Raw genomic sequence first — 25,224 nt, 5'->3', positions numbered from 1 at the left:
CAGAGGAAGAGGCAATCCAAAACATGTACTGGTGGTTTGGGTAGAGGGTCAGGGTGCCATCAGTGGTGACTAATCAATGATACCTCTAATGCAAATCAAGCCAACTGCATTTCTCATTGTCCATGCTGTACTGATTAATGTCAAGATAGAAAACAGCTGAGATTGAGAAGACATGAACATATTCCAACAGACCAGCCTTCATTCCTTGCAAATAGCTATTCCACAAATGAGAGCAAAGCACCCACTAGAGCTGCTAGCTAGAGCTACTCTTTTAGGTCAAATCACCATGGATTTGTTTTTAATACTAATGGTTTCAGATATGAATCCAGAATAGCCAAGTGACCAAAGCAAGCGTGGCTGTGAAACACTGTGTGAATGCTACTCTGTAGCTATCAATCACAATTATGAAGTTTTTGTTCAGAATTCAGCCGTCTTTGATTACTGTGGGCTGTTGACTGGCAAGATGTGCCCTTGGCATAAAACTTTTAATGCACAGACCTACCTGCCTTCCTCCATTTCTTCAGAAAGGCTTGATATTAGGAACAGGTGGAATGAGTTTTTTAATACAATAGTGACTTTCTGCCACCACATTGGAATCAAATACCATAGAAGATTACATCTAACATCTGACTGCCAAGATAAATGTGTCTACAACAATGACTAATCCTCATTTTTGCAAGTGACATTTGCTTATTTAAGGCAGCCCACTAATCTCACCACCTTTAGAGAAATCAGGAAGCGCTTGACTTTCCATTATTTTTAGACGAGAAAAGGCACCTGAGATTAACAATTGTGAACAGCTGGCTCAGTCTGCACTTCTTGACCTTGTAGTTTATATTGTTTCCACTTGCCATATCTCAAAGCATAGGGCCCTGCTTGCCAAGAACCCAACATCAGCAAGACAGAACTCACTGGGGGCTTGTCCTGGGTAGCTGGAAGCATTCTGCCAAGTAAGAAACTGGCCCCTTTGTGGCTAAAATTAGACTGAAAATTCTTCAGGGAAAGGGGGGCTTTGCTTTCAAGTGAAGCCTGGTACAGGCTTCTCTGTCACTGCAAAACAATGATGACAGGTGGATTAGGTAGTGGGCTGGAGAGAGATGTCATCACCAATCATCTGACTGCCTATGAGGGAAACAATGAATAACACTGGACAGTTAAGGTTTCAAGTAATTGAAATTATCTACGATGTAAGGAATAGACATCTGGCAACGGTACCCCATCCCAGTTAGCACATCATTTTGGATAGCTGGAGTTCAGCTAACTGAAGTTGCATTATTAAGTGCATTATGAAAATTTTCCCGTGTGCAGCTTCTTTACCTTTGGAAGTCTTTAAGATTCTTAAAACAAATCCACTGCTGTGGAACACAAGGGAAAACAAACAAACAAAAAGCCCCAACAAAAACAAAATCCACAATGTAACAGTGAATCCAACCAACACATTAAATACATTAAAGCACAAATCTTCTTGCCAAGGCTGACTGGTCTGGGAGGTGAGATGTCTCTACAACAGCCACCAATAGATCCTCTCTGTCCAGAGCTGAAAAACCCAGCTGAGCTGGCCAGCAAAAATGTAAAGCAGACATTAATCACAGCAGTCTGCACCTTCCCTCCACTTGCAAGCGCTGTACCAGCAGGAAAAAGGAACAGAGACAGCACTGAAGACAATGGAGCCTAGACTGCTCCTGTGCTCTATTGCTAGCTCAAAGCCACTGTAATTAATTGACCTCTATTTACTTCCCTGTGTGAAGTTAAAAAAAAAAAAACAATCAACCAACCAACTAACAAAAAAAAACCCTGAAGGCAAAACACCCTGATTAGACTAGTTTTCTTTAATTACATGGTAAGAAAGCTCACTGTCCCCACTTGGAGACAAAAAGGCAGCAAACTCAGCCTCCAGAAGGACCATGAGCAGGATTTAAATCTGCCAGGTTCAGCATCGAAGTCTAAACCTCCTCTTCTACCTTTAATTGTGCAGACTTCTCTTTAAAGACTGATGCTATCACAGCATGACTTGCATGCTTGGGACATAAAATTAACCAACAAACCCACCACACCTTTTTCCTCCTAACATGTATGACTAATAAATACATGCTATTGGGGTTATCTTCATTTCCAACACTGTGCTTCCTAGAGCAGCAAAACCCTTCCAGTGCCACATTACTGCAGAAATTACTTGCTTAGAGGTTTCACAGTAAGGACACAATTTATCCATTCATTTGGCCATCATTCTGCCAGCAACAAAATATTAGTGTGATTGATCAACCTCTGATTTATCATCCCTTTACTGGTTTGTCAGAAATTTGAAGACGTTGAAGGGAGAAGTGTTACATGGAAAGTGATACAAGCAGGTGCTCCTTGCTTTCCACAGTGCACTGTGGAACATTTCCTAAAAACTCTGGAAGACCTTAAACTACCAAGTTTTGAGACATCAGTATTTTTGCATACTCTACAGATATTTGAAGACATTCTGAAAGACTTCTGCAATACTTTTTCTATTTTAAGCAACTTACAAAAGTTTTTTAAAATTCCTTAATGCATTTCCATGATAGCTGTTCTCTCAGCTCAAAGAAAAAACAGACAAGCCAACCCAATCCCCTCCACAAGCCCCAAACAAACAAGAAAACAAAAAAAACCCCAAACACGTAAACAATCCAAACTGTCTACTATTTTAAGATGTTAAGATCCTCTTCATAAATCACAACTACATACATTACTTATCAGAAAATTATGCCATCTCCATGCTGATAAAAATCCTTCCATCACTTACTCATGTTCTTGAGCAAACAGTAGATAAACACATAGCTCAAATCAAGATGCAGTTATGAACATGCACTCAGAATTTATTGGTGAGCTACTCCAATGAGGACAACAGTAGTACCTTACCTTCTTTTTGCTGCAGTAAATCTGCCATTTCTTCTCTGGAGGGAGTGCAAACATAGCCTCTCTGTTCTTGTCTGTGAGATCCAATTCATCCTGGAGATTGAGAAGAAGAAAAACAGTAAAAGACCAGTCATCAGCTGCATTGGTAAGTTCTAATAGGTTGAGTGGTTTTTGGATCAGGCATGTTTCACTAGCCTTCAGTCAAGAGGACTTAGTGGCTCCCAAACACTCCAAAGATCATTGGTTTTGTGATGATTTTGTTGCTACCTTGAGTTCTCCCTGTCAGAGCACAACCTATGAAGAGAGGTAGCCTGAACAACTCCCACATCAAACTTCTATTACTAATGATCAGTGAAGGATGGGAGGGATCACATGAAAGGGATGAAGTGAAAAACTCAAAGCACTGGATTATGTGACACAGACACTCCTTGTGACACTTAGAGAAAGGCTCAAAGTTTGATACATATTTTTTTCCTGGCCGGCAACACCAAGTTGCTCTTCTGTAGAGAAATTGAACTATTTCTTTCCATCTTTCAAACAAAGGCCATGAGACAGTTGTCATGTCATCAGCAACCTACAGACTGAAATGTTTTTCCAGATGTTTGTTCTCTAAACCCCACAGTCCCCATCAAAGACACCCAGCATTTCAGACATAAAGGACAGAACTCCGCAGTGCCACACGGGGTTGATCAGAGCAGCATATTGAGTCTCTGTTAAGAAAAGTGAGCTCAGGAGAACATACCCTCTCAGAGCTGGGCCAAGCTTACAACAGTAAAATGAAGGATAATGCTGCGATCTGGAACTGAGCGCCAAATTCCACAGCTTCGGTTACTCCTCTGTAAAAGGTGAATAACAGCAGACTCTTTTCCAATGCATGCCTCTAAAACTATCAAACAAGAGATTGCTACTTCCTCTGTGTTAATCCAGCACTGGCCAGAACAGGGCTCCAATCAAAGCTGCCAGTTTTAGGTGCTAATAAAGGGAATTAAACAAAAAGGATGGTCTTCAGGGCAAGCAGACTGTATGAGCAGGGACAGACGAAGATGTCTAAATTAAGAGTTTCAGTAACATAAAGAAAATCTTCCAGTAATGTTTCAATTAATCAGTTTTGGCAGGGGTTCGAGATTTTTCCCAATGTATTTGAAGTATTTGGAGAAGGAAGTGTCCAGGAGTCCTATATCAAGATGACATTGTGGCACTAAAATGCTGCACACACGGATTCTGGCACCCACACTAACCTTGTCCAAGCAGAGACAATACCTCTTTAACTCAGCCCAACAATGGCTCATTTGGAAAGTGTTCAGGGCTGGGAAACTTGTGAAAACAGTGAGCAAAATTGCACACTGAGCCTGGTAGCGGCTGCTGACAGATTTAAAAGCCCACAGAGATTTAAGCTGCAAAAAGGTACAAAAGAAATGCAAACAGTAACAAGACGAGGTCAGTGCCAGCAGCCCAAGGTAGAAGAAGCTGGAGGGTTATTTTAAACAAGAAAATGTTTAAAGGGAAAAAAAAAATTAGCTGTGCAAAAAGAGTGCAAACCATGTGGAAATGTTTAGTGTGAGTTTCCAAACAAGGGAGCAGCCAAGCGAGGCAAGGAGTTTTATCCTTGCTATACACAATTAGAAAACTCAGGCCAGGATCACATTCTTGGGGGGAGAGGGAGAGTGAAACTACATGTAAGGCCTTAAGACAAGCTAAGGAATGCTGTTAGAGGTCAAGCATGTGGAAGGGAAAGGAGGGGCAGATAGGGAATCAGAAATGCCAAGTTTGGAAGAACCACCATAGAAGCCAGAATATACATGAATTGTCTGGGCTCAGCTGCATTCTTAGAAAAAATATAATTGTTTTATTGACCTGCTTAATGAAAGCTGTTACTTTTTTTTTTTTTTTTTTAATACAGTGCAACTAACTTGGTTTTTTAATCCATAGTTCTTTTTCTGGAGTCTGCTGGCAGATCAGACAAGCAGCAGAAGCTCTGCACAGAAGCCATGCACTAAACTAAATGAAGATCTCAATCAATACAGTTCAAGACAGCTATTTCATCAAAAGAATGTACCTGTTGACTAAAACCACGCTGAGGACAGGATTGTGACACTGCAGCTTCTAGACACTGCCCTGGATACTGGCAGCATCAGGGATATAAAGATAAATCTCCTTTCAATGGGACAGTAAGAATATGCAACTTCCAGTCACATAATTTTGCATCATGACATGCTTTTCAGGACAGAAGCCTAGAAAGCTAGTTTGAAAGGGTCAAAGATACAGAGGGAAAATAGTGCATCCTGCATTATTGTGACTCAGGAGGGTAGAGGAAGCCAAAAGAACTTTAGCAGTCATTACATTAGCTCAGGTAGCATAGTAACATGGAAACTGTTCAGGATTTCTAGGCATAAGGGGATCAGCAGAGGCGGACCCAAACACACCTGCCTGGAAAACAGCACATGAAAAATGCCTTACCCTTAATTTTGAAAGTTTGTGTGTGCCTTTGTTAGGAGGTAAAATGCTGGGTTCTAACACCCAGGTCAGATGGGCAGGGAGCAAGTACAAATATTCAGCAGGGAAAGAAACATCTCCAGAACACAAAGCAGTAGTCAAGCTCCTCAACTCCGTTTCCTAAAGTCAGGGTTCAGCAAGGTGTGCTCCTTCATTGAGAAGGGGAAAGGAGTGGGAAGAACTGAAGAGGTCTGCACGTCCACATTTACCGACACCATCAATCAAAACCTACGCTATTAAAAAAAAAAAAAAAACAAAAAAACAAGGAACCCCTGCAAAATACAAGAGACATGAGACCTTCTTCTGGAACTCTCCAAATCATTTTACCTATGCCATTCTAGAAAAGATGAACAAAAGATCACTGCAGGGGAAAACCACGGATCTAGCTAAGAAAGAAGACTGAATTAGGCAGGCTATTTTTCTATTCAGACTCAGGATCCTAACAGAAGGCACATAAGGAAACCTGCTGCCTTGGAGGGAAGCAGGAGGAACAGAAAGAATACATTTCAGGAGGGTTATTTGGTTAGTGAACAGGTCATTCTGACCCCATGACAGAAGCAGATCTGTCAGCATATAGAAATTTAGAGTGCAGAGTTGGCTCAGTGATGGCAAGTGGCTATTGAAAAGAGAAAGGAATTGCCAAATCCAGCAGGAAAGGGGAAGAATGACAAACTGAATGCAGTCATCAAGACTGGGGTTGGAGCCAGACTAAGGAAGCCAATGTGATTGAAGGCCCAGGGAGCAATTGCAAAGGGCAAGGAAAAAGGGTCAGTCAGAACAAAGCAGGGAAAGCTCCCTCCTCCAGCACCTGCGCAAGTTTCCCAGCAGAAACATTGTAGTCTTCCCCGACATCTTGGATGGGCAGCTTGGTTCCAGCAATTCGTGCCCGTGTGACCCTGCTCAATGGAACTCAGCCTCCTGGCTCTTAAAATGCTTGAAGTTGCATGAAAAGGAGATTAAAAGGATATTTGCTAGGCTGAACTGAGGAAGATGTAAAGCATGCCCAGTTAATAGTGTGTACATTTCTCACCTTTATTTATTTCCTATTTTATCTAGTGGTAGTTAACTGAGTTAATTTTCACTTTCTTGTGGGCATTTTATTTACTGACATAGATTGAATTTCAATGATAAAACATTTTAAAAGAACTGGAACTGGATTTGAGGTTCAAATGCTTCCAGTCCAATTCTTAGGCCAAAAGAGTAGATGGCCTCCATTCAAAATGGCTACAACCCAAGGAAATAAGAGACAGAGAGAAAGAAACAGAACAAGAAGGAGGAATGGGTAGGAAACATAAATCCAGTATTTTGCAGGATTTAAAACCACATTATGTCTTTTGTTTTTGGGAACATTCATCAGAGCATGAAAGCTGGATTAGATGCTAGACAGCCACCAGCTCAGTAATGATACTCAAAGCTCTAGAAAAGCATTTCTCACCTAGACTAGGCAGTTGTTTAGTGACACAAAATGAAATTTAAAAAGGGAAAAAGTAAGATTTTGGTAATGTAAAAGAGCGGTTCACTTTGAGAGAGACCCACTAAAGGTGAGCTGTTAACACCTACCAACATGCCTGCCTCTCTAAATGAGAAACCTCAAGGCCATAGGTAGACAGAGAACCACAGCTTCTGGTCTCCAGCATGCCCTGATTTGAAGTCAGAATCACAGAGGCCAAGAGCCCCAAACTTGGTTCTCCAGGGATATTTGGACACTCATGAGAGGAGATCTCCTCAGTTTCACTTTCTCATTCCACTCGTCCCAGGTCCATTGGCTGCTGGACTTAACCAGTCATGGGGAGTTTCACACTGACTTAAGGTCAGACAGCTGCTTTATTTTGCAAAACACAAAAACCAACCAACCAAAACAACCAACCAACCTTTACAGGCTAGTGGGTTGTTTAGTTGTTGTTGATGTTTTGTTTTATCCTCAGAAATGTTTAATGAGTCATGCATAGCATTTCCAGCATTATGAAATCCAGACTCCTCATATGATGTCTACTGCAGGCAATAACTTGATTAATATGAGCATAACAAATATTGTTCCAGAAGGAAGAGGACATTTTGCTTATTTTCTTATGTTCAGCTGGATAGCTGTCTTATTTCATCAATTTCTTATCTTTTCAGCTACAGAGAGTTGCATTACACTTTTAATTTTTTACCTGTAGATCACAGTTCCCCTTACTTACAGGGCTCCTGGGAGAGTATTCCATCTATAAGCATCCTCCCCAGGCCTGTGTTTCACATTTAATTCCTATCTTTGTGACTGAGAGCCATTAATGATATATAAGCATATTCTGATTTTTTAAACTTTATTTCTACCTACAAACATACTCAGGCAACTATTTAAGCATTATTTTATGCTTTTATGATCCTCAAACAGAATAGCTTTGACATGAAATCAATCTTTATTTTACAACATAGAATCCAACACAAAGAAATACCATACAAGCAAAGAGGCTTCAACACTCCCACTGCTCAGAGATGCCTGTTTTGACTGTCTGATTACAGCTCTATTGCATTGATTGGTTCTTTAACAGCTGATGTGTGCTCAAGCAAAAGGACAGCCAGGCCTTGACATTAACAGGCTCCTTGGGAACCAAATGGCACAAACTGGAAAAGCTCCCCAGAAACTCTACTCTTGTTTGTTAAACTCAAAATGGAAACTTTAGAACTTCCAGAACAGATGAGGGCAGCAGTTATTTGACCTGTGATGAGCACCAGAAGTTTCAGAAGGCTGTGTGGAACCCTGCAAAATGCAAAGCCACAGAAACAGCTTTGTAGATGGTCACTTTCCAACTCCCTACCTCAAACAGCATGGCTGATTTTGTGTTACAGGTGAGTCATTGTACCTTTCAAGATGGTGATAACGATGCTATTTGCAATATTTTTTTGTGCAGTTTGCTCCATCACACCAGCATTACCTTTAATGATTGTTTGTGAGTCATCAAATAAGGAAAACTGAGAATTTACACACTCTAGGACAGGCTGCACAATTTGAAGACTACTTATTAAAATAACTTGCCTGGAATGCTAGCTTCAGAAATGTAGGTTCCAAGGGAACGTTCATTTTCACATAATACCCACTGTATGAATTTTATTTTAATGCACTGCTCTTACCTTGCTTGCTGTTCATATTCCCATATTCCTTTCATTCCCATGTTGATATTCATATTCCTTTTTTTCTTTCTCTTGTACACACCTACCATTTCTTTTTCCCCTTGCTAATCTTTTTCTCATTCCCCTTGACCTTTTTCACCTGTCAAGTACAAATGCACTCTCCCTCATCCACCTCATCAATCATTCTCTCTCAGTCTCTTAACAGCACCACATCCACCCAAGTTACAAAATCGATTATAATGCACTGCTGCCACTATAAATTCCCTGTCCAGTGTGATACCTGTTACTTCAGGTTCCCCAAGGTCATTTATATAAATGTCTGTCACCATGTCCCCAAAGAGGACACACTCCAGTTCCAAGTTCCACCAATGCTCCCAAGTGCCTTAGCACAGCTGACAGCCTTATGCTCTGAACAAATTTCTTTAAATCTTGTACAAAGTAAACAATGCCTATGACACACTGTGGGATCCTATCCAGCATGCACTGGCAGGCCCCAGAGAATGTTCATGTGTAATTACTTCAAGAGGATCGTTGATGGTGGGTTAATCAATGCTGAAATGCAACTCTAGCAAACACAAGATAGAAGGCACTGACATGCCTCGGACTTTAGAAGAAAGAGAAGCGGGGGAAGGAGATCAGGGGCAAGGTTGTCAGCAGCACACTACAAGCTTTTGGACTAGAGAATCCTATCCAGCATAATTACTAGCACTTTATAAAATGGACTGAGTAGGACCACGTTGCTAACACGTGACTGAAAGCTGCGTTTTCACATTAACAACAGCCCCAAGAACATTTATATTTCTGTTATATTTCAGTTCATGCTGCCTATGCCAGACTCCATTGGCAAATTACAAGCAGGTTAGTCTGGTTGCTGACATTCAAGCTGTGCCCACCAAAAAGGGAGTAGCAGAAATGCTCTTGTCACAAGTCCAGAGGCAGTAGTCCGAAAAGCTGCTTCAGAGAAGTGCAGTGAATGAATAAAATAATGAACCAAAACAATCTTACTCAGATCTCAGTCTCTTTGCAAAGAGCTAACAAATCCTTCAAATAGAAGAGATATACCTTCCCTATTTAATCACTGTGTCTACCTCCAGGGGACAGTATAGGCTTGTTCCCCTACAGTTTTCCTTCCCCTGTTTTGTTCATTCTAGCTCCCAGGCTGACATGTAAGAGGTAGCCTGCAGGAAGAATGCTCATTTCCAACGCTGAGGAGGCCGATGAGGCATCCTGAAAGACTGCCTGTGTGAACTGTCAGTGAATGAGGTTCATTTCACTGCCTAAACCACCTACACTCCAGTACAAACTGGAGCAACGAGCAGTGCAAAAGTTTTTGATCAGTCAACAGCATTGCCACCCACACAGCCAGCACATCTTCAGGTGAAACACATTGGTCATGAACTCCCACTGGGGCACCTGCTATATGTGCTAAGCCACAGATAACCCATGAAGTAAAGAGCCCAATGAACCCCAAAACAAGCCAGTTCCTCCCCTCAAGCTCCTCTACCTCATCCTAACCCTTTGAATTAAAAGCAGCCTTTGAAAGCACACGAGCAGCACACTGTGAGAGGCATGGCAGTACATTTTGATCAGTTTTATAACTGGTAAGAATTAGGTTCATCATGGTAAAAAATCATTGGGTTCCATGCATTTGCATACACACAGCATGTGTATGATGTGTATGTGCAGATATGCATGCCTCCCACACCTTGCACACACAAGAACTAGATACATAAGGCCCAGCACGTCACATCAGCCCATACCCACAATGTTTTATCATTACATTTGTGCATTAGGAAACCACTGTGCACACATGAATGGCTAACCCAGCCTCTTGGCAGGGGAAGCAATGTTTACATTTCAGCTACTGCCACGGATCTGACTGTAAAGCAGAGAAGCAGACAAACAAAAGGCTGTGATTCCCATTACACTCTTTTCCTCCTTGCTTTTTCAAAAAGTTGCAGCTTTAAAACCCCTTCAGTGCTAGAGGCCCAAATCTCTTCATTCTCAGTCATAACAGAACAAGACAGAAAGCACCTGATGTTTACATACTGAAAGATGTGTTTCTCCTCTGCCCTGCCAACACAAGTTACTCATTCTTAAGGCTTAGCAGCAGCATTCAAAGGCACTGCTTTTTGGGAGAGAAATTCTTCGCACACAAAGTCAACTAACATGGCTCCCTCTCATTCCCAAATGCATCCCTCATTATATTGCTTTCTTTTTCCCTTCTTAATCACTGGTTAATTGCTTCCCTGTTTCCTGGAGAAGAGCTAAATCCTGTCCTTCTCCTACTCAAAGTTCTCTGTGACTTGACAGCACACAAGTACACATAACCAGCAATGGCTCTTGTGGCAATCCCCTCTCACAGGCCACTTGAAACAGCATCTGCTGTTCATTTTTCTGTCCTTCACAGGCAAACCACATGCTTGAGACAACAATCTTCTGGGCCAAACAGAAAGAGAAAGAATGAGGAAAACCAGTACCTTCAATACTTCATGCAACAATACACACAGGTGTTTAGAGAGAGAAAAAGATCAAGACTCAGACACACACTCTGATATGCAGGGCTATAATACAGGTAGAGCAAGAGGGACATTCCATGGATATGATTGGGCATATGAGAACAATAATGTAGAACAGCTGACTATCATCACAACTTTTTCTGTTAAGGTGGGCTGCATGTCCATGTCAGTGAATTAAAATGAGCCCAATGAGAGGGACAGGGATGAGAACTGAATAGTCAGGCTCATGTCTAATCTAAATCCCTGCTGCTGCAATTTAAGCCTATTACTTCCGGCCCTATCAACCACTAATGTGGTGAGCAGATTTTTTTCCTTCCTCTTGATAACAGTTTCTGAGGCTGTTAAAGGCTGTTGTAATGTCCCTTCTCAGTCTCCTCTTTTGAGGCTAAACAAACCCATCTCTTCCAGTCTTTCTTTGAGGATATGTCCTCTGGATCTCTCAACTCCTCTTCTAATTGACTTCTGGCCTTTACCCAGTCAAAGTACATCTTTCTTGATATCCACTGTTCAAAAGTGAGGACAGTGTTCCAGCTGAGACCTTACCAAAGCTGAGTGCAAAGTTTATTTCATGCATCTTCAAGACTGCCCTTCTGGTTATACAACTCCACATATTCCATATAGTCAATGACCTTTTTTATATAAAACCTCTCAAAACCTGCACAACTTATGTTCACTCATGCTCAACTACATTCCCGAGTTTTTTCTCTGAAAAAACTGTTCCTGGCTGCTTTCTGTCCTGAATTACCAGACTTACAATTAAAAGGAGTTTTAACTGTCTGCCTTGAATGCCATCATTTTTTTCACACATTTTTCCCACCTTATTTTAAGCTTATCTTTTAACATGTGTACAGTATGGGTATGTGCCCAGTGACACACTCTAGAGAGATGCACTGCTTACTGAGGGCTCATACTGGGGATATCACTGAGAGACTGCCGAGCCTCGTACTGTCAGCTGAGTATTATCCACTGCTGTTGTTTCAAGTGGGCACAAAGAGCAGGATATGAGCAGGAGCAGTCTGAGGAGCATCTAGAGGGATTACACAGCTCTGGGAGCTGTGGTAAGGGACTCTGGAGGGCAGGTATCTTTTCCATCAATTCTCCTGGTCAAAGGGGAAAGGGTTTGAAAGGGCCAGTTCAATCCGGTAAATCAACCAATGGCTACAGGACTGGTGACACCACACATGTGTTTGCCATTTAGACCATGGGATTCATTTTGATAAACCTGGTCTGCTGGGGATGACAGGTCCATCTGTCAGAGAAGGGGAAGAGCATCTTCAGTTATCATGTCACCAAGATGGTGAAGAAGGCTTTAAACTGAAGCTGCTGGGGAAGGGGGCCTCAATCCATCCACTCCAACCAATTTGACGTCAGTGTCAGCAATAGATGTCTGGTATCTACTAGACAGGGATCACATGTCAGCAGGAGAGCACCTGGAAAGCAGCAAAAAGGAATTCCAAGCACTGCTGCCAGTAACTCAGAGTCATCAGAGGCCCTACTAAAATGCCTCCATACATCATGTAGCAAGGGGAATAAACAAGAGGAGTTTGAGATGCGCACACGCCTGCAGAGAGCTTTGATCTGACTGGCGTCACAGAGGTGGCTCCTCTGAGCTGGAATGGAAGACACTTTAGAAAGGTCAGGTAGAGATGATGGGGAGGCAATGGTGCCCTCTATGCCAGTAACCAGCAGGAATGTGTGGAGTTCCACCTGGGGATGGGTGAGGAGCTGACTAGGAGCTTATGGGCCAGGTTCAAGGGAGGACAGGGACAAGTGACATTACAGGGGAGTCTGCTGTAGGCTGCCTGGCCAGGAAACCCTTCTGTAGACAGACAGCAGCAGCCTCACAGTCACAAACCCTGGTCCTGTCCTCCTGGGGGACTGCAACCCCTCCCATATCTGCTGGAGGGACAACATAATAGAGCATAAGCATTTTCCTGGATCACATTGATGACCATTTCCTAATAGATGTGCTCTGTATTTCACCAACCAGTCAATTAATGAAAACACCAAAGAGAACTCAAGCTGTTCTACCTCTCCTTGATACATTTTTTTCACCGTGACAGGTTGCAAGTCCTCTCGTACAAGTACCAGATTTACCTCCACATTCTGATTATATACATGGTACCAAATACCTCTCTCAAACAGAGCTTCCAGCATCAGCATATATAACACTAAATAAAAATAAAATCTGCTGTTTCAGCACAGTGCCCATTTTCCACCCCTTATTTCCTTTCCCTCCCCTCATTTCCTCCCTCCCTTCCCCCTCCCTGTGCCAGGGTTTGTTTTTCATGCCAAGGTCCTCTAGCTGAGACCCTGTATGGGAAGGTAGTTGTGGGAAAGGTTATTAGGAAACTGCCATCTAAACTGCTACCTTTCCGGCTTCCACACCCTCTCCCTCCCGACAAAGTCCCCTCTGTTCTGTTTTAATACTAATGAGTTCAGAGGAGGTTCCTAGGCTGGAGCAATTCACAGTCTAGACTGTGCCAAAGCACACAGGCACACACCTCTCTGATCGCTTCCTGCCCAAACACAGTCCTGCTGGCTCAACCTTCAAAATGTGGGCTGGGGATTGCTGCTGCTGTGCCAAGGGCAGGCTGAATTTCCAGAGGTGTCAGTGCCATCTACTCCTCCCCTCACAGCTTTATCCTCTTGTGTGCATCCTATTTGCCATATGCCCCTATAGAGGAAAACAAGGGTAAGTCAGAGCTTGGCTGACCTTTAAATCTCTGATAAAATATTACGTAAAAGGGCAGGAGGAACTGAGACGCTGGTTAAGAATTTAATGAGCAAAATTAACATCTTGGTGAGCTTTGGTTGCGCAGCTTAGAGGCACATGCTCAAACTTATACACAGGGAAAACTCACAGAAACTCCACTAAATCAACATCATTTTCTGGCAGAAGTTCAGGTTTACACAGACAAAAGCAAAATCAGAAGCTAGTTTAGTTGTTTGCTTGCCCTATGAGTTATTACTCCAAATGTGGTAGTGCAAACCAGAAATCAGAATGCCCCAAACTCCATTAAATTGAGTGGACTTACTCTGGATTTACACCAGTGGAAAATATTAATTAAACAACCTCTTTTAAACTGTAAGAGACTAAACCTCTGAGCTTAACCACCTCTAACAATGGCTTGCTCTATAATCTACAGCATGGATTTCCAGCATAGAATAGACTGAGATGTTTATCAGTCTTCTTTTCACTAATTGTTAACTTCTCCTTCAATAAATAGAGATGATCTGTATTTACTACTAATCAGTCCAGACCAGCGAGAATATAATCCACATATGAGTCTTATGTTATCTCCTCTGGGTTGAAGAGGAGGGAAATTCCACAATTCTCTTCCCTCGCATAAACAGAGTATTCCCATAGTCAAACAGTGAGCTGAAGGCATGACAGTATATTTGGTTATTCACTCACACCCTGTCCTGTCTCATTACTCAAATATTCTGATAAGCAGAACAGAAACTACTGCACTGACATCACTGGGCTTAACAAAACACCACCTAAGATGCTTTTCTCTCCATGTTTCCACTAAAGAAATTATGAGAAATTTTCACAAAATACAGCAAAAAGAATAAGAGAAGAACGAGCACGTGCCTTGCATTGTCTCCTCACAACAAATCATAATTGCATTTAGTATCTGGTTAAGCATTTGTAATCCAAAATTCTTCCACATCATTAATGTATAAGCCAACAGCTTCACACCAAGCAACAAATTTGTGCAGCTGTTCCTTTCTATTCAAGATGTAATGCTGAAACACAGCCACTAAAGCAATCCCAATGGATTTTCCATGACTCAGGGATCTCCCTGGACACCTTCCAAACTGCGAAACTGCAGTCTGCTTTCCCCTTGTAATTTCCTTTGGAGAAGTTATTCTTCAAGCCTCCACCTAGTAAACTATTGCATAACACTGCTGTGCATGCTGCTAACCTTTTCCAAAGGTTGTTAAGTGTGGGCAGTCTTTCCTTTCCTTTATGTGGTCAACAAATGATGGGAAACTGCAAAATTAAAAGACGCCCTGAAGTGTTTTTAATGTAAAAGTGCATAGAATATACAAATGTCAACTAGGGCCTTTTTGCATACACCACTGGGTCTACAGGAAGGCAGTAGAGTCTTGCATCAGATTCTCCCTACAAAAAGAACAAGTAGATAAGAGCCTCTATGACAGGAGGCAGTAATAGAGATTTGCTCCCAAGTTCTTCAAATACCAAATTCTTCATTTGCCATTGGAAGACTCCTGTACTGCCTATAATCTACACATGCTTCATCTTTTCAGCACATTTTCAATCTGGCTACAATTATGCATTAAAACTGGCCTAAGAAGCATTACTATTCCCTGATTCCCTCCAGGGAAACCCCCCCCCTCCCCCCCACAAATGCATGAATTTAGTTGTGTAAATTTGCAGGGGTAGCTAGGAAAATGAAATGAAGCTTACAGACAACAAGGTACCTAATGTTAAAAGCTCTGGGTCAGAGCTGCTGCAGTGCCACGTGGAAGGCATCTGTCTGTACTGCCTAAGAATAAAAAAAAAGTCAAAACAGAGCAGAGTGGCAGTCTGGTATGATGAGTGACAAAAAAAGCACATTCTGACACTTGCTTTCCATGTGCTGCTCCCACCTGGTGCTGAAGGATGAACAGAAGGACCTCTGATGCATTTAGTGACACCAAAAGCTTCTACTTACCTAGTGAGGAGCAAGGTGCCAGGAAACTGCTGACCTGAAAACCCTCTGCCCTAAAAAGGTGATACTCCATCCGCCTCACCTGTAGCACCTTGTGCTCTCCACCTTGGAGTCTTGCACACCAGGCAAAGAAGAGGCCATTTCCCTCCAACAAGGGAAGAGCAATCCCAAATCATCTCAACAGGTCCCCTAAATGATAAACAGCCTTGAGTACTGTTTGAAGATAGAATCCACCAATAGAAGGGCACAGAGAATTACAAACCCTCTTCCCCCACTCTCCCTCAGGCTGTATGATACACTATCGGAGCCATGATTATATCTGATATAAATTGTTACTAAGTGAGCAACTACAGAAACTAATCTCAGACAACATATTAAACAGATGATACTTCACGATTGTTATCATCTTCTCCCTTCAATTATCCTATTTTCTTAACAGTTCCTCTAAAACCCCAGCTACAGTCTACCTCCCTAAAGATAACTACTATCTGGCAAGACACATCCCATCCTGTTTCTCAACCATTTCTCTTCACCGGAAAGTTTCACTGTTTCCCCAGCTTCAGGTGAGGAATTACTATAAATTATTACAAATTTATAAGGTCTTCATTGACAGAGAGATCTGACTTCCCCTTTATTGCTGACATCAGGCTAAAAACGTCCCCCCCTACAGTATCTCAGATATGGCCCTGCCTCTATAAGCTGCAGAAGAAAGAGACATCTGTCATTCAACCTCCCTTGATCATCATTTATCACTCCAAAAGCACAGCCAAAACATCATCTTGGCCTAGCACTCATTCCATAACATCTCCATCTTTGCAATCAGTTTTCACTCTCCCTTCAGCCCCACAGCTACTTCATTTGTTGTGTCTTATTCTTCAATACTGTGGAAGACACTTTTTCTTCTTATCACAATCTGGTCAACATGGTCCTTGCAGGACATAGTACTTTCCTCTTGTCCTTTCTCACAGATGCATTTCTGGCTGGCACTTGCTCATCCCATATTATCTTTCCTATCTGTTTTATAACAATCTCTCACCTTCCCTTAGCCGACCGAATCTAGATTGAAATATTCTCTCCAGAAGGCAAAGGATGAGGTCTTAATAATAGATTTCTAAGACATCAAATACAACTCTGAAAAACATAAGACACTAATAAAGAGAATTGAAGGATAGAAACCACAGAAGGGCAGGAATCACACTCAGATAAGCCATTCCATAATGTTGGGGCAAGAGGATATCCCTGTACTGCTGCTGTTTGTGCTATTTCTACTGAAGAGAGCCCACTCTCCAAGTCATCAGGCAAAGTGGCAGGAAACATATGAGAATGCTGGTGCAATTCTAGGAGGAGGGTAGAAAATTGTGTATTCTGTATCCATCCAAGTATAGCTGGAAAAACTCCAGAAAGCTGAAATAGAGGTAAGTTAATTTGATCCTTCCAGCTAGCACGTATGACTACTACTATCAATATCGTCTCAGTGTTTTATCACTTCAGCAGCCTTCAGGCTCAATCCAGAAAGTTGCTGACACTTTGTTATAGCCATAGTGGAACACAAAAACCATTCAAATATTAATTATGCCTTACTAAGGAAAAAGGCCACTGTAGAGCTTTATGTTATTTGGTTGGTTTTTTTTAATACTATACTGCCTAACACTTGCAGCTATGCCAAAACATGATAGTATTAGCAAATCAGGTGATAAAGGTATTAGAAACACATGGACATAAGATTTCTGAACATTAAACATATCTACCCTATCCATGATTTTAGGGTTAGGATATCATGACAGCTCTCAAGCATTCAATAGAGGGAAGACACAAGATTGACAACTTAGCACTTCCATCCTCTAGTGGTAGATCTGTTCTTTCCCCGCTTTCTGTATCCCAAGCTACATCTCTATTGTGGTCCCAAAATCCAGTACTTCTCTTTTGCCCTAGATGTACCACATGAGTTTTCCTGCATGTTCCCATGAAACAACAGCACTGCCCTGTTAAAAATATGCAGTCCTGTGAGAGCTTCCTCAGGCACTTCATGTCTACTGTAAGTAAATCATTCTCAGAACACACTCAGACACTCCCTTCAAGTATTCCAACCATGACCATGACCCTTCTCACTTTTCAGAAAGGCAGTCAGTATGTTCTTCTTGGGATATTCAGAAGCCAACAACCACCACAGACACAAAAAATACCACACAGGCCAAATTTCGGTCAATGGAGAATGATGTAACCCCACTACTGTCTTCAGTGAAACTGAACTGGTTTACATTGGGTTCATCTGTCCATAAACTCTGTAGTAAAGCAACAAGATCTAAAAGACAGTGCATGCCTGTACAAAATCCTTAAAACTGCACAGGTGCTTTGGTGACACCCCAGCTCCTCCATATCCAAAATTTCTCAAGTCTGGATTTACATTTGTTTACACAACTCTGTTGATTCTCAGACACAGAGTGTGAGACCTAGCTCCCATCTCATGCTCCTCTCCCAGCAGCTGTGTCCCACACATTTGCATAGTGACTGTGCTTCTTACACAGCTGGTCAGGGAGCTGGGAGCTGCCAACCAGCTGCACCTGCTGGAAGGGAGCCTAAAGGGAGAAAGTAGCTGGTGCTGCACCACAAGCCTGTCCCTATCCCAGGAATCCAGACATAGGTGAGCACCTGAAAGGGGAAGCTGTCTCTGCCACAAAGCCTAAAATGCAATACCTCTTATGGATTTGGACTAGAATTCAACTACAGAAAGCTTCTTGTAGAGTGATACGTGCATTAAAATCAGGGACATTGTGCACACATATTGCATATGAGACACATGGAAAGCAGAACCAACACTATGAAAAATTCTCTCTGTAGAGCAGAAAGAAGAAACATATCCCCAAAAAGAAAAGGGGAATCCTGAGTATGTACTATCTTGGACTACGCTGGACATAAAAGAAATTTGTGCATAACTAGACAGACTGATACCATGAAGAGCTTTTGCCTCCTGAACCTCAGTACCTTTCGCTTCAGAAATTTTAAACCAACCAGTTCTTTTGCCATTATTATAATAGAAGACAATTGCATCTGAGTGCATGAAAAATATTGATCATACAACTATAAACCAAACCAAGAGAAAGGGAAGTTTTTGTGGCCTGGCCACCATCAGTGAAGACAGGGATTTGCTGCCTCAAAGTTTTGAATTTTTTCTGCTTTCAGAGACAGCATCTTCTACTCAGAGGGCATTGCCCAGGCTTCTTCCTGGATATGAGCCTCTTTTCAGGAAACTTCTGCCTTGGTCTCACCAGCAGCATTTTCTTACAATCTCCACTGGTTCATCCTCATTAAGGGCAAGAAAGGAAGTAATAACTGGGGTGGGGAGTCTCCACTGAGCCAAGGCCAGCAAAGCCTCCTGGTTTGCTGAAGTCAGAGCTCATCAAATACAAATAAAAATGAAGGACCTCTCCAGCTGTCAATTGTGTTTGGCATTACACTTCCTGACAGATTAGGTAGATTAATTAATTACAGATAAACACAGAAGGGATGAGAGATGGGAATAGGGAATTAAATAACTTCTTCTTATGGGAAAAACAGAATAGAGGGACTTTTAAATTATGGTTGCACAGAAATTTGCATTTTGCAACAACTCAAAGCTTCAGGCCAGTTAGAGGCATAGTCTGAAACTATGATTTACACGCAGAGCAAATGACACAGAAAGTAAATCCCTGTATTCAAATGAATCTAGCATTAGGACAGAATGACTCAAAAGACTAATAACTTGAAACTAACCACTCAGATCTTGGTAACATGCATGAACTTAAATGACAGTAAATATGGTTATCAATGCAGATGACAAGTGTTTGGGGGTAGAAGAAAGGACCTATCATGCATGTCTTTCCAAGTCACAATCTTTCAATGAGAAATGAAGGACTTAAATAAGCTTCAGACACAGAAGATACTTTTCTGGAAAAGTGTTTCTCCTTACTGAGACGGAATAGGTAACTCTGCATCTCTGCTTCCCAGCAATATTACAGGAGAGCTGGAGGAGAAATAGGGAACTTTTCTTCAAGCCCAGCAGCAAACACATATAAAAACAGACCTGATGATGCCCTCTTGTTCCTACATACATTGACATATATTGTCTATATTCACATGAAAGATCACAGTGGAAGTATTTCTTGTACTTTTTACCACATAAATACTCTTTCAGGCTGCAGAGCCAAAAAAGGGGCCTCACAAATACTGCCACAGCTAGGACTTGGCAAGCTTGAGTGGGACTGGTGATGTATGGGAGTGCTTATTCAATGTGGTGAAGCCTAGTTTTCATCTGAGCTTGAAGTTGTATCCATTACACTAAGTGGTCTGCAAGGGAGAACTAGGCATGAAGGGAACTTGCTACTTCGAAGTCAGCTGCTGGCAGTGGAAACCACTACTACAGTTATTTAGGTTTGGATCTCATCTCCCTGTAGCTGCTCAAGGTGTGTTATCCAGTGTGTGCCAAACTTATGCCTTGCTCAGAAATTGCTTTGCTTCCTTTGATGAAATAAATAAACAAATTCCCAGATACTTCCATGCTTTACCTTACTTTCCTTCAATATAAAACTCTTTTCCTTCCTTTTCTCAACTTTCCCCTGGGAAACAAGACAATACTCTGAATTTTACTCTCTTTTAAGGCAGAGAAGGAACAGATGTGAAGAGGTTTCACAGAGAAAGCAAAGATCAGAATTTTCCCAAACTTTATGCCACTGATCACTTCATCCAATGTCAGTATAAGCACGTCTACAAGTGACCCCACTGTTCCTTTGCCTCTGTGCTGAGAGAATTAGCACAGATACCAGTTATGTGGATGGCTCATGTACTCAGATCAACTCCTTTCAGCTTTCTGGCACTAAAGTGCTCACAAATACTAGCCCGGTGTGTTGAGAAATCAAGAGAGCACTGTAACACACAGAACAGAAGCAAACATCAGCCTACTTCCATATTTCTGTTTCTGGAAAAGATAAAGACACTGATTTACTTAGGAAGGGATTTGTTCACTGCCATTTTTTTCCCAGCTAGATACCTTGCCTAGTTCATCTTTAATTCAGAAGGTGAGCCAACTTTGATGCTTAGGCATTATATTTCATATCATGAAATCAGAGGTGATGAGATGAAAGACTAGGAGTTGAATTTAGGGCTGTGTCAAGAAGAGCCATACTTCCATGTTCTTGTGGTCACTGTTGCAGGGCACTGCAGACAGAAACCAAGGTTAAAGTTTCAATCATGGTTCCCAGAATGGGCTGAAGGAAAGACAGAGACCTTGATTCAGCACTTGCTTCCATCTTCATTTAATTGCACTCAGGCAATATTACAGGGAAAATACAGGTTTGATTTCAGTGGTCTTATTGTTCAGGAATATATAGCAGCTCCACATCCATCTTCTCTACAAAATCTGGGGGTTTGCAATAGGACCACAACTTTAGATCTAGAGAAGGAGAGAGAGGAGTGTAGGCTGCCTCACCTGAGCAGCAACCTACCTCTCTCAGCAATTCAATGGATGAGAAGAAATTTTAAAGGCAGGCCAAAACAGATTTAGGTGGATAATCCTAAATTTTTCAAATACAGAGAGTTCATAAGTATTTATGCTGCTCCTCAACTGTAACTTTAGATTTTATGCCAAAAGTACCTATTAAGTTTTGTTCTGGAAAAGCCTGTGAAGATGGCAAATAGCAATATGGACAAAAAGCTTTTTGTGAACCCAGAAAGTCAACAAAACCCCTTCCTTAAGGACTCATAGAAAAAAAAAAAAAAAAAGAAGGGGGAAAAAACTCCCAAACTGAAAATGAAGTGGATTCAAATGAAATGTAAGATAAACCATGACAGGGAATTCCAGTCAGTATCGACCTGAGCTAAATGCAAGAATGCTTCAAGGGCAGATAAGACCACAAAAGTATAACAGTAAGCATTTCTCAAATCTTCCCCAGTATAACAATCAAATGTGCTGAAGGAACTCATTCAAGTTTAGAGGATATAAAAATACCATCAACTTTGAAAACAAACTCAAAAGACAATTCCATTTCTTCCCCAAGACCCTTGCATCTTAAAATAGAGACTCTTGCACTCCACCTTCTCAAATACCATGACCATCTCACAGTCACTAACAAAACAGAAACAACAAAAGCACAAGCTTTTCACACTTCTCTTCCCTCTGTGCTAGCATTCTTCAATTTTTTTTTGTTTTTTCTAAATTGCTACCATTTAAGTCACCCTTCTTGGTACAGTCTGAGTTCCAATCTAGGATCAGGCTGCTGTTATAAGAGATCTAGATGGCAAAATCTTTAGTGTCAAGCAGCACACCACCTTTAACCACCTAGAAGAGTCCAGCATTCTAACAATGAAGAGAAAGTATCAGAATCCACTGAGAAAAGAACACACTGCTGCTAACAAATATGAACAAGGATATAGAGAAGCTGTTCCATGAAAAAAAGTTGCTTCCTTTGCCTTACAATAGTTCTTCCAGATTCTTCTGTAGTTTCTGTGCAAGGGAAAACGTGTCTAGCACAGATATTTTTGCCAGCAAGCACAAAACTATTTTGGAGCCTACCAACAGACCATCATCTGCAGCAATACTTTACCACTATATGGCAGTATGGAAACAGAAGTAATGATGGTCACATCAGCCTCAATGGTCAGGTAGGGCCAGTTTTACAGTTTGTAAGGTACAGGATCAGTCCACACACCCTGCTGCCTGGAGCTTGCTCATTGAAGGGAATATGCTTTCACAAAAGCAGCCTTTGGAGGACAAAACTTGTGGTCAGAAATATTTTTATTTGCTTTGTATTTTGTGCATCTAGACTTTGATAAGAACTTACCTGTACTGTTACCACTGCATTCATCCCAAGGCAGTCACTGCCAGCAGATGGCCTGAGAGCTGGTAAATCATCTCCTGTCTTAGCCCAAACCAAGTAATTCCAAATCACCATAAGCCATTGTCTTCATTCAGATCTACTCTCTCTGCGCATGTTCCCAGTGGAATAAATCAAGACAGAATTTAGGACCTACCAGGAGCAACTCTTTCTGTTTTAATTTTCTAATCAATCAGACAGGGCATAAACACAGGATCCAGGTTCAAGTAATACATAACCCTAGAATTGTTTTTCTGGTTGAGTGGCAACGAGAGCAGGAGTTTCAGCTGAAATCAGCATCAGCTTATCATCTCACAGTCACTGCCTTGGTCAGAGTCCAGTCAGGCAGCTGCCATTACATGGCTGGATGGTCTGGGTACATCTTCCAAACAGAGCAGCTCACACACATGTATGTGCCTCAGTCTGGAGACTACACAAGCCAGTTCAAAAAGCTTGGAATGGGTCATTCCTAATTTCTTCTCCTGAAAATTGGACATTTCCAAATTTACTTTTCACGGTACTAGCTTAAGTAGCAGAACAACAACAGAAGACATGCTCCCGATCCTCAAAATGCCAGTTTTTCTCAGAAAGGGAGGTAGAAACATACTGAATATTTACTGGATTGGAAAATTCATCACAAGAGAGACTTCTCCAGCACAGCTATGGTCAGCTTTTCTTGTCATTAACTCTTCCATAAGAAAAATGCCCCAGATTTTAACTGCAACAAGGGAAAAAATAAGGCTTTTAAAAATTCATTCAACCACACCAATGTTTCATTATTCCCTTTGCAGAGCAGATGGCAAGATGATGCTATACCCCCTGGGCCTGCTTCAGGGAGCTAACACAAATGCTCCTCTCACTACACATCTCAGATGATGTTGGTGTCATCATTTCACTTGGGGATTTGGGTCAAAAGGCTTTACACTCAAATCTGGTTTTTATATAGTACCAGTGCACCCCGACTAGACCCTAACGGATAAGCAGCAGGGAGCTAGCACACAGCACAGAGCTCTCTCAGGCACTTCCAGGTCGCTGATTTACACTGCTGCTTTTGCAGACTGAATCTTTCTAATCCAATTAAAATCTCATCTGAGCTGTCAATACAGATGCAGCCCGGTTTATTTTAGTGTCTCATAGAACATGCATTAATCCGGGCCTGTGGACAAACCAGCCCTTCTAGGCAAAGTCTGCATTTTGCCAGCCCAGGTTCTCTCACACACAGAGCCCTCAATTGCTCTCATGTTACCTGTCTAATCAGGAACTCCTATGGACATGCACTGCCATCTTATCTGGCTGCTTCATAAAAATGTGGGATGTACACCATTACCCTTCTGAAAAATAGCACTTTTCTCTCCCATGTTACTCCTCATGCAACCATGGCTGGGTGCTATCATTAAATATAAGAACTGAATATGATCTGTTTTCATTTCAATGGCTTCATTTGTTTGAAATGCATATGCCAGTTACAAGCTGTCAGCACATTTAATAAGTTATAGCAAAAACCAACAACTCTCAAACTACTAGGGCCAAAAATTTTTACAGATCATCACATATACTTGTCATTAAATTTTGCACCAGAAACATTATAAGTTATACTTTTTAATAGACTTCCATAAGGCAGCTGTGAGATGTTTTGCCACAAGCAAGCACATGGAACACCAGTATTTGCCAGACATAAAACTAGAAGTTAAAAGCATCATTAATACCACCACAAACTCTCAAACTCCTCATAAAACTGATACCCTTCTCAGTTAGCAAAAGCCCAGCAGCAACTCAAGCAGGTCTTTCACTATGACCCAAAGGTAAACAAGTTCAAGGTCTAGCAAGCCAAGTTCAGGGGCAAAGCACACCTGTTGGTGACGTCTTCAGCAAGGCTAGATTGAATGCCCCAGTGGATCTTGGTATTGGAGAGAGCTGAACTTTGAGTTCGAGCTTTGCATGTGAAAACCAACCGCTAAGCAGCATCCAGAAATAAATTGTCAGCAGAGCAGATTACAGGTTACACTCTTACTCCTGAGAGTTACCTGTCACCACGAGGAAATCTCCACAGTCAGACAGCTGCATTTTCTAAGAGGGACTCAAGTAGTCTCACATAAAAAGAAAACTGACCTAAATATAGACCAGAATTTTGTGAAATATTTCCATAAGAGGAGATTCTCCATTTGCAAATTAGTTCAAAGCAAGTAGACTCTTCTGCTGAACACATTATTCTTCCCGAAACAGCTGCAAATCCTATTGACTCATTTCTATGCCCCTGCCACAGAATACTGAAAATCCTAATGGGTACTGGGGAAGCGTAAAGTTAATGGAAAAGAAATCCATACCAATTTACTATGTACACAGAAGGCAACTTCCCACTGAGGAAGTCCTTGAGCTGAAAACTGTTAGAGGGTTGGAGAGTATCCTGGAAAAGACCACCCTATGGCCACACCTTATGGTCTCCAACACCTTGTATTTTTCCCTAGCCATTTGCTTTGGACCCCATCTTGAACCTGAAGCCTGGGCTAGGATGTCAGAGCACTGATCTGACAAACTACAGCTGTCCCTGTATTTGATATGACAGACTGTAGCTGGCCATATACTAACCTCCAACTGCATATGCAAATGACATGGTTCTTCTCATTGCTATGGCATTTCAAAGCTATGGTCATGAACAAGAATTTATTGGCCTAATGTTACAAATGTAACGTAGGA

General features: G+C 41.7%; 1 protein-coding gene across 2 annotated transcripts in view; it reads right to left on the bottom strand.

The window, feature by feature from the left end:
* The window catches only part of DAAM2 (dishevelled associated activator of morphogenesis 2), a gene marked incomplete at its 5' end in the record, with an annotated part of 187,843 nt that overhangs the window by 88,235 nt on the left and 74,384 nt on the right, over positions 1-25,224 (bottom strand). For both annotated transcript variants that reach the window (XM_084203000.1, XM_084203001.1), the window contains one exon: positions 2,884-2,973. In XM_084203000.1, coding sequence (XP_084059126.1) covers positions 2,884-2,973 — 90 coding nt within the window. The remainder of the gene's footprint in view (positions 1-2,883; positions 2,974-25,224) is intronic.

The sequence above is a fragment of the Fringilla coelebs genome (genome assembly GCF_963513975.1).
Source record: "Fringilla coelebs genome assembly, chromosome: 3".
Taxonomy (NCBI): domain Eukaryota; kingdom Metazoa; phylum Chordata; class Aves; order Passeriformes; family Fringillidae; genus Fringilla; species Fringilla coelebs.
This window is presented reverse-complemented; position numbering and strand designations above follow the sequence as displayed.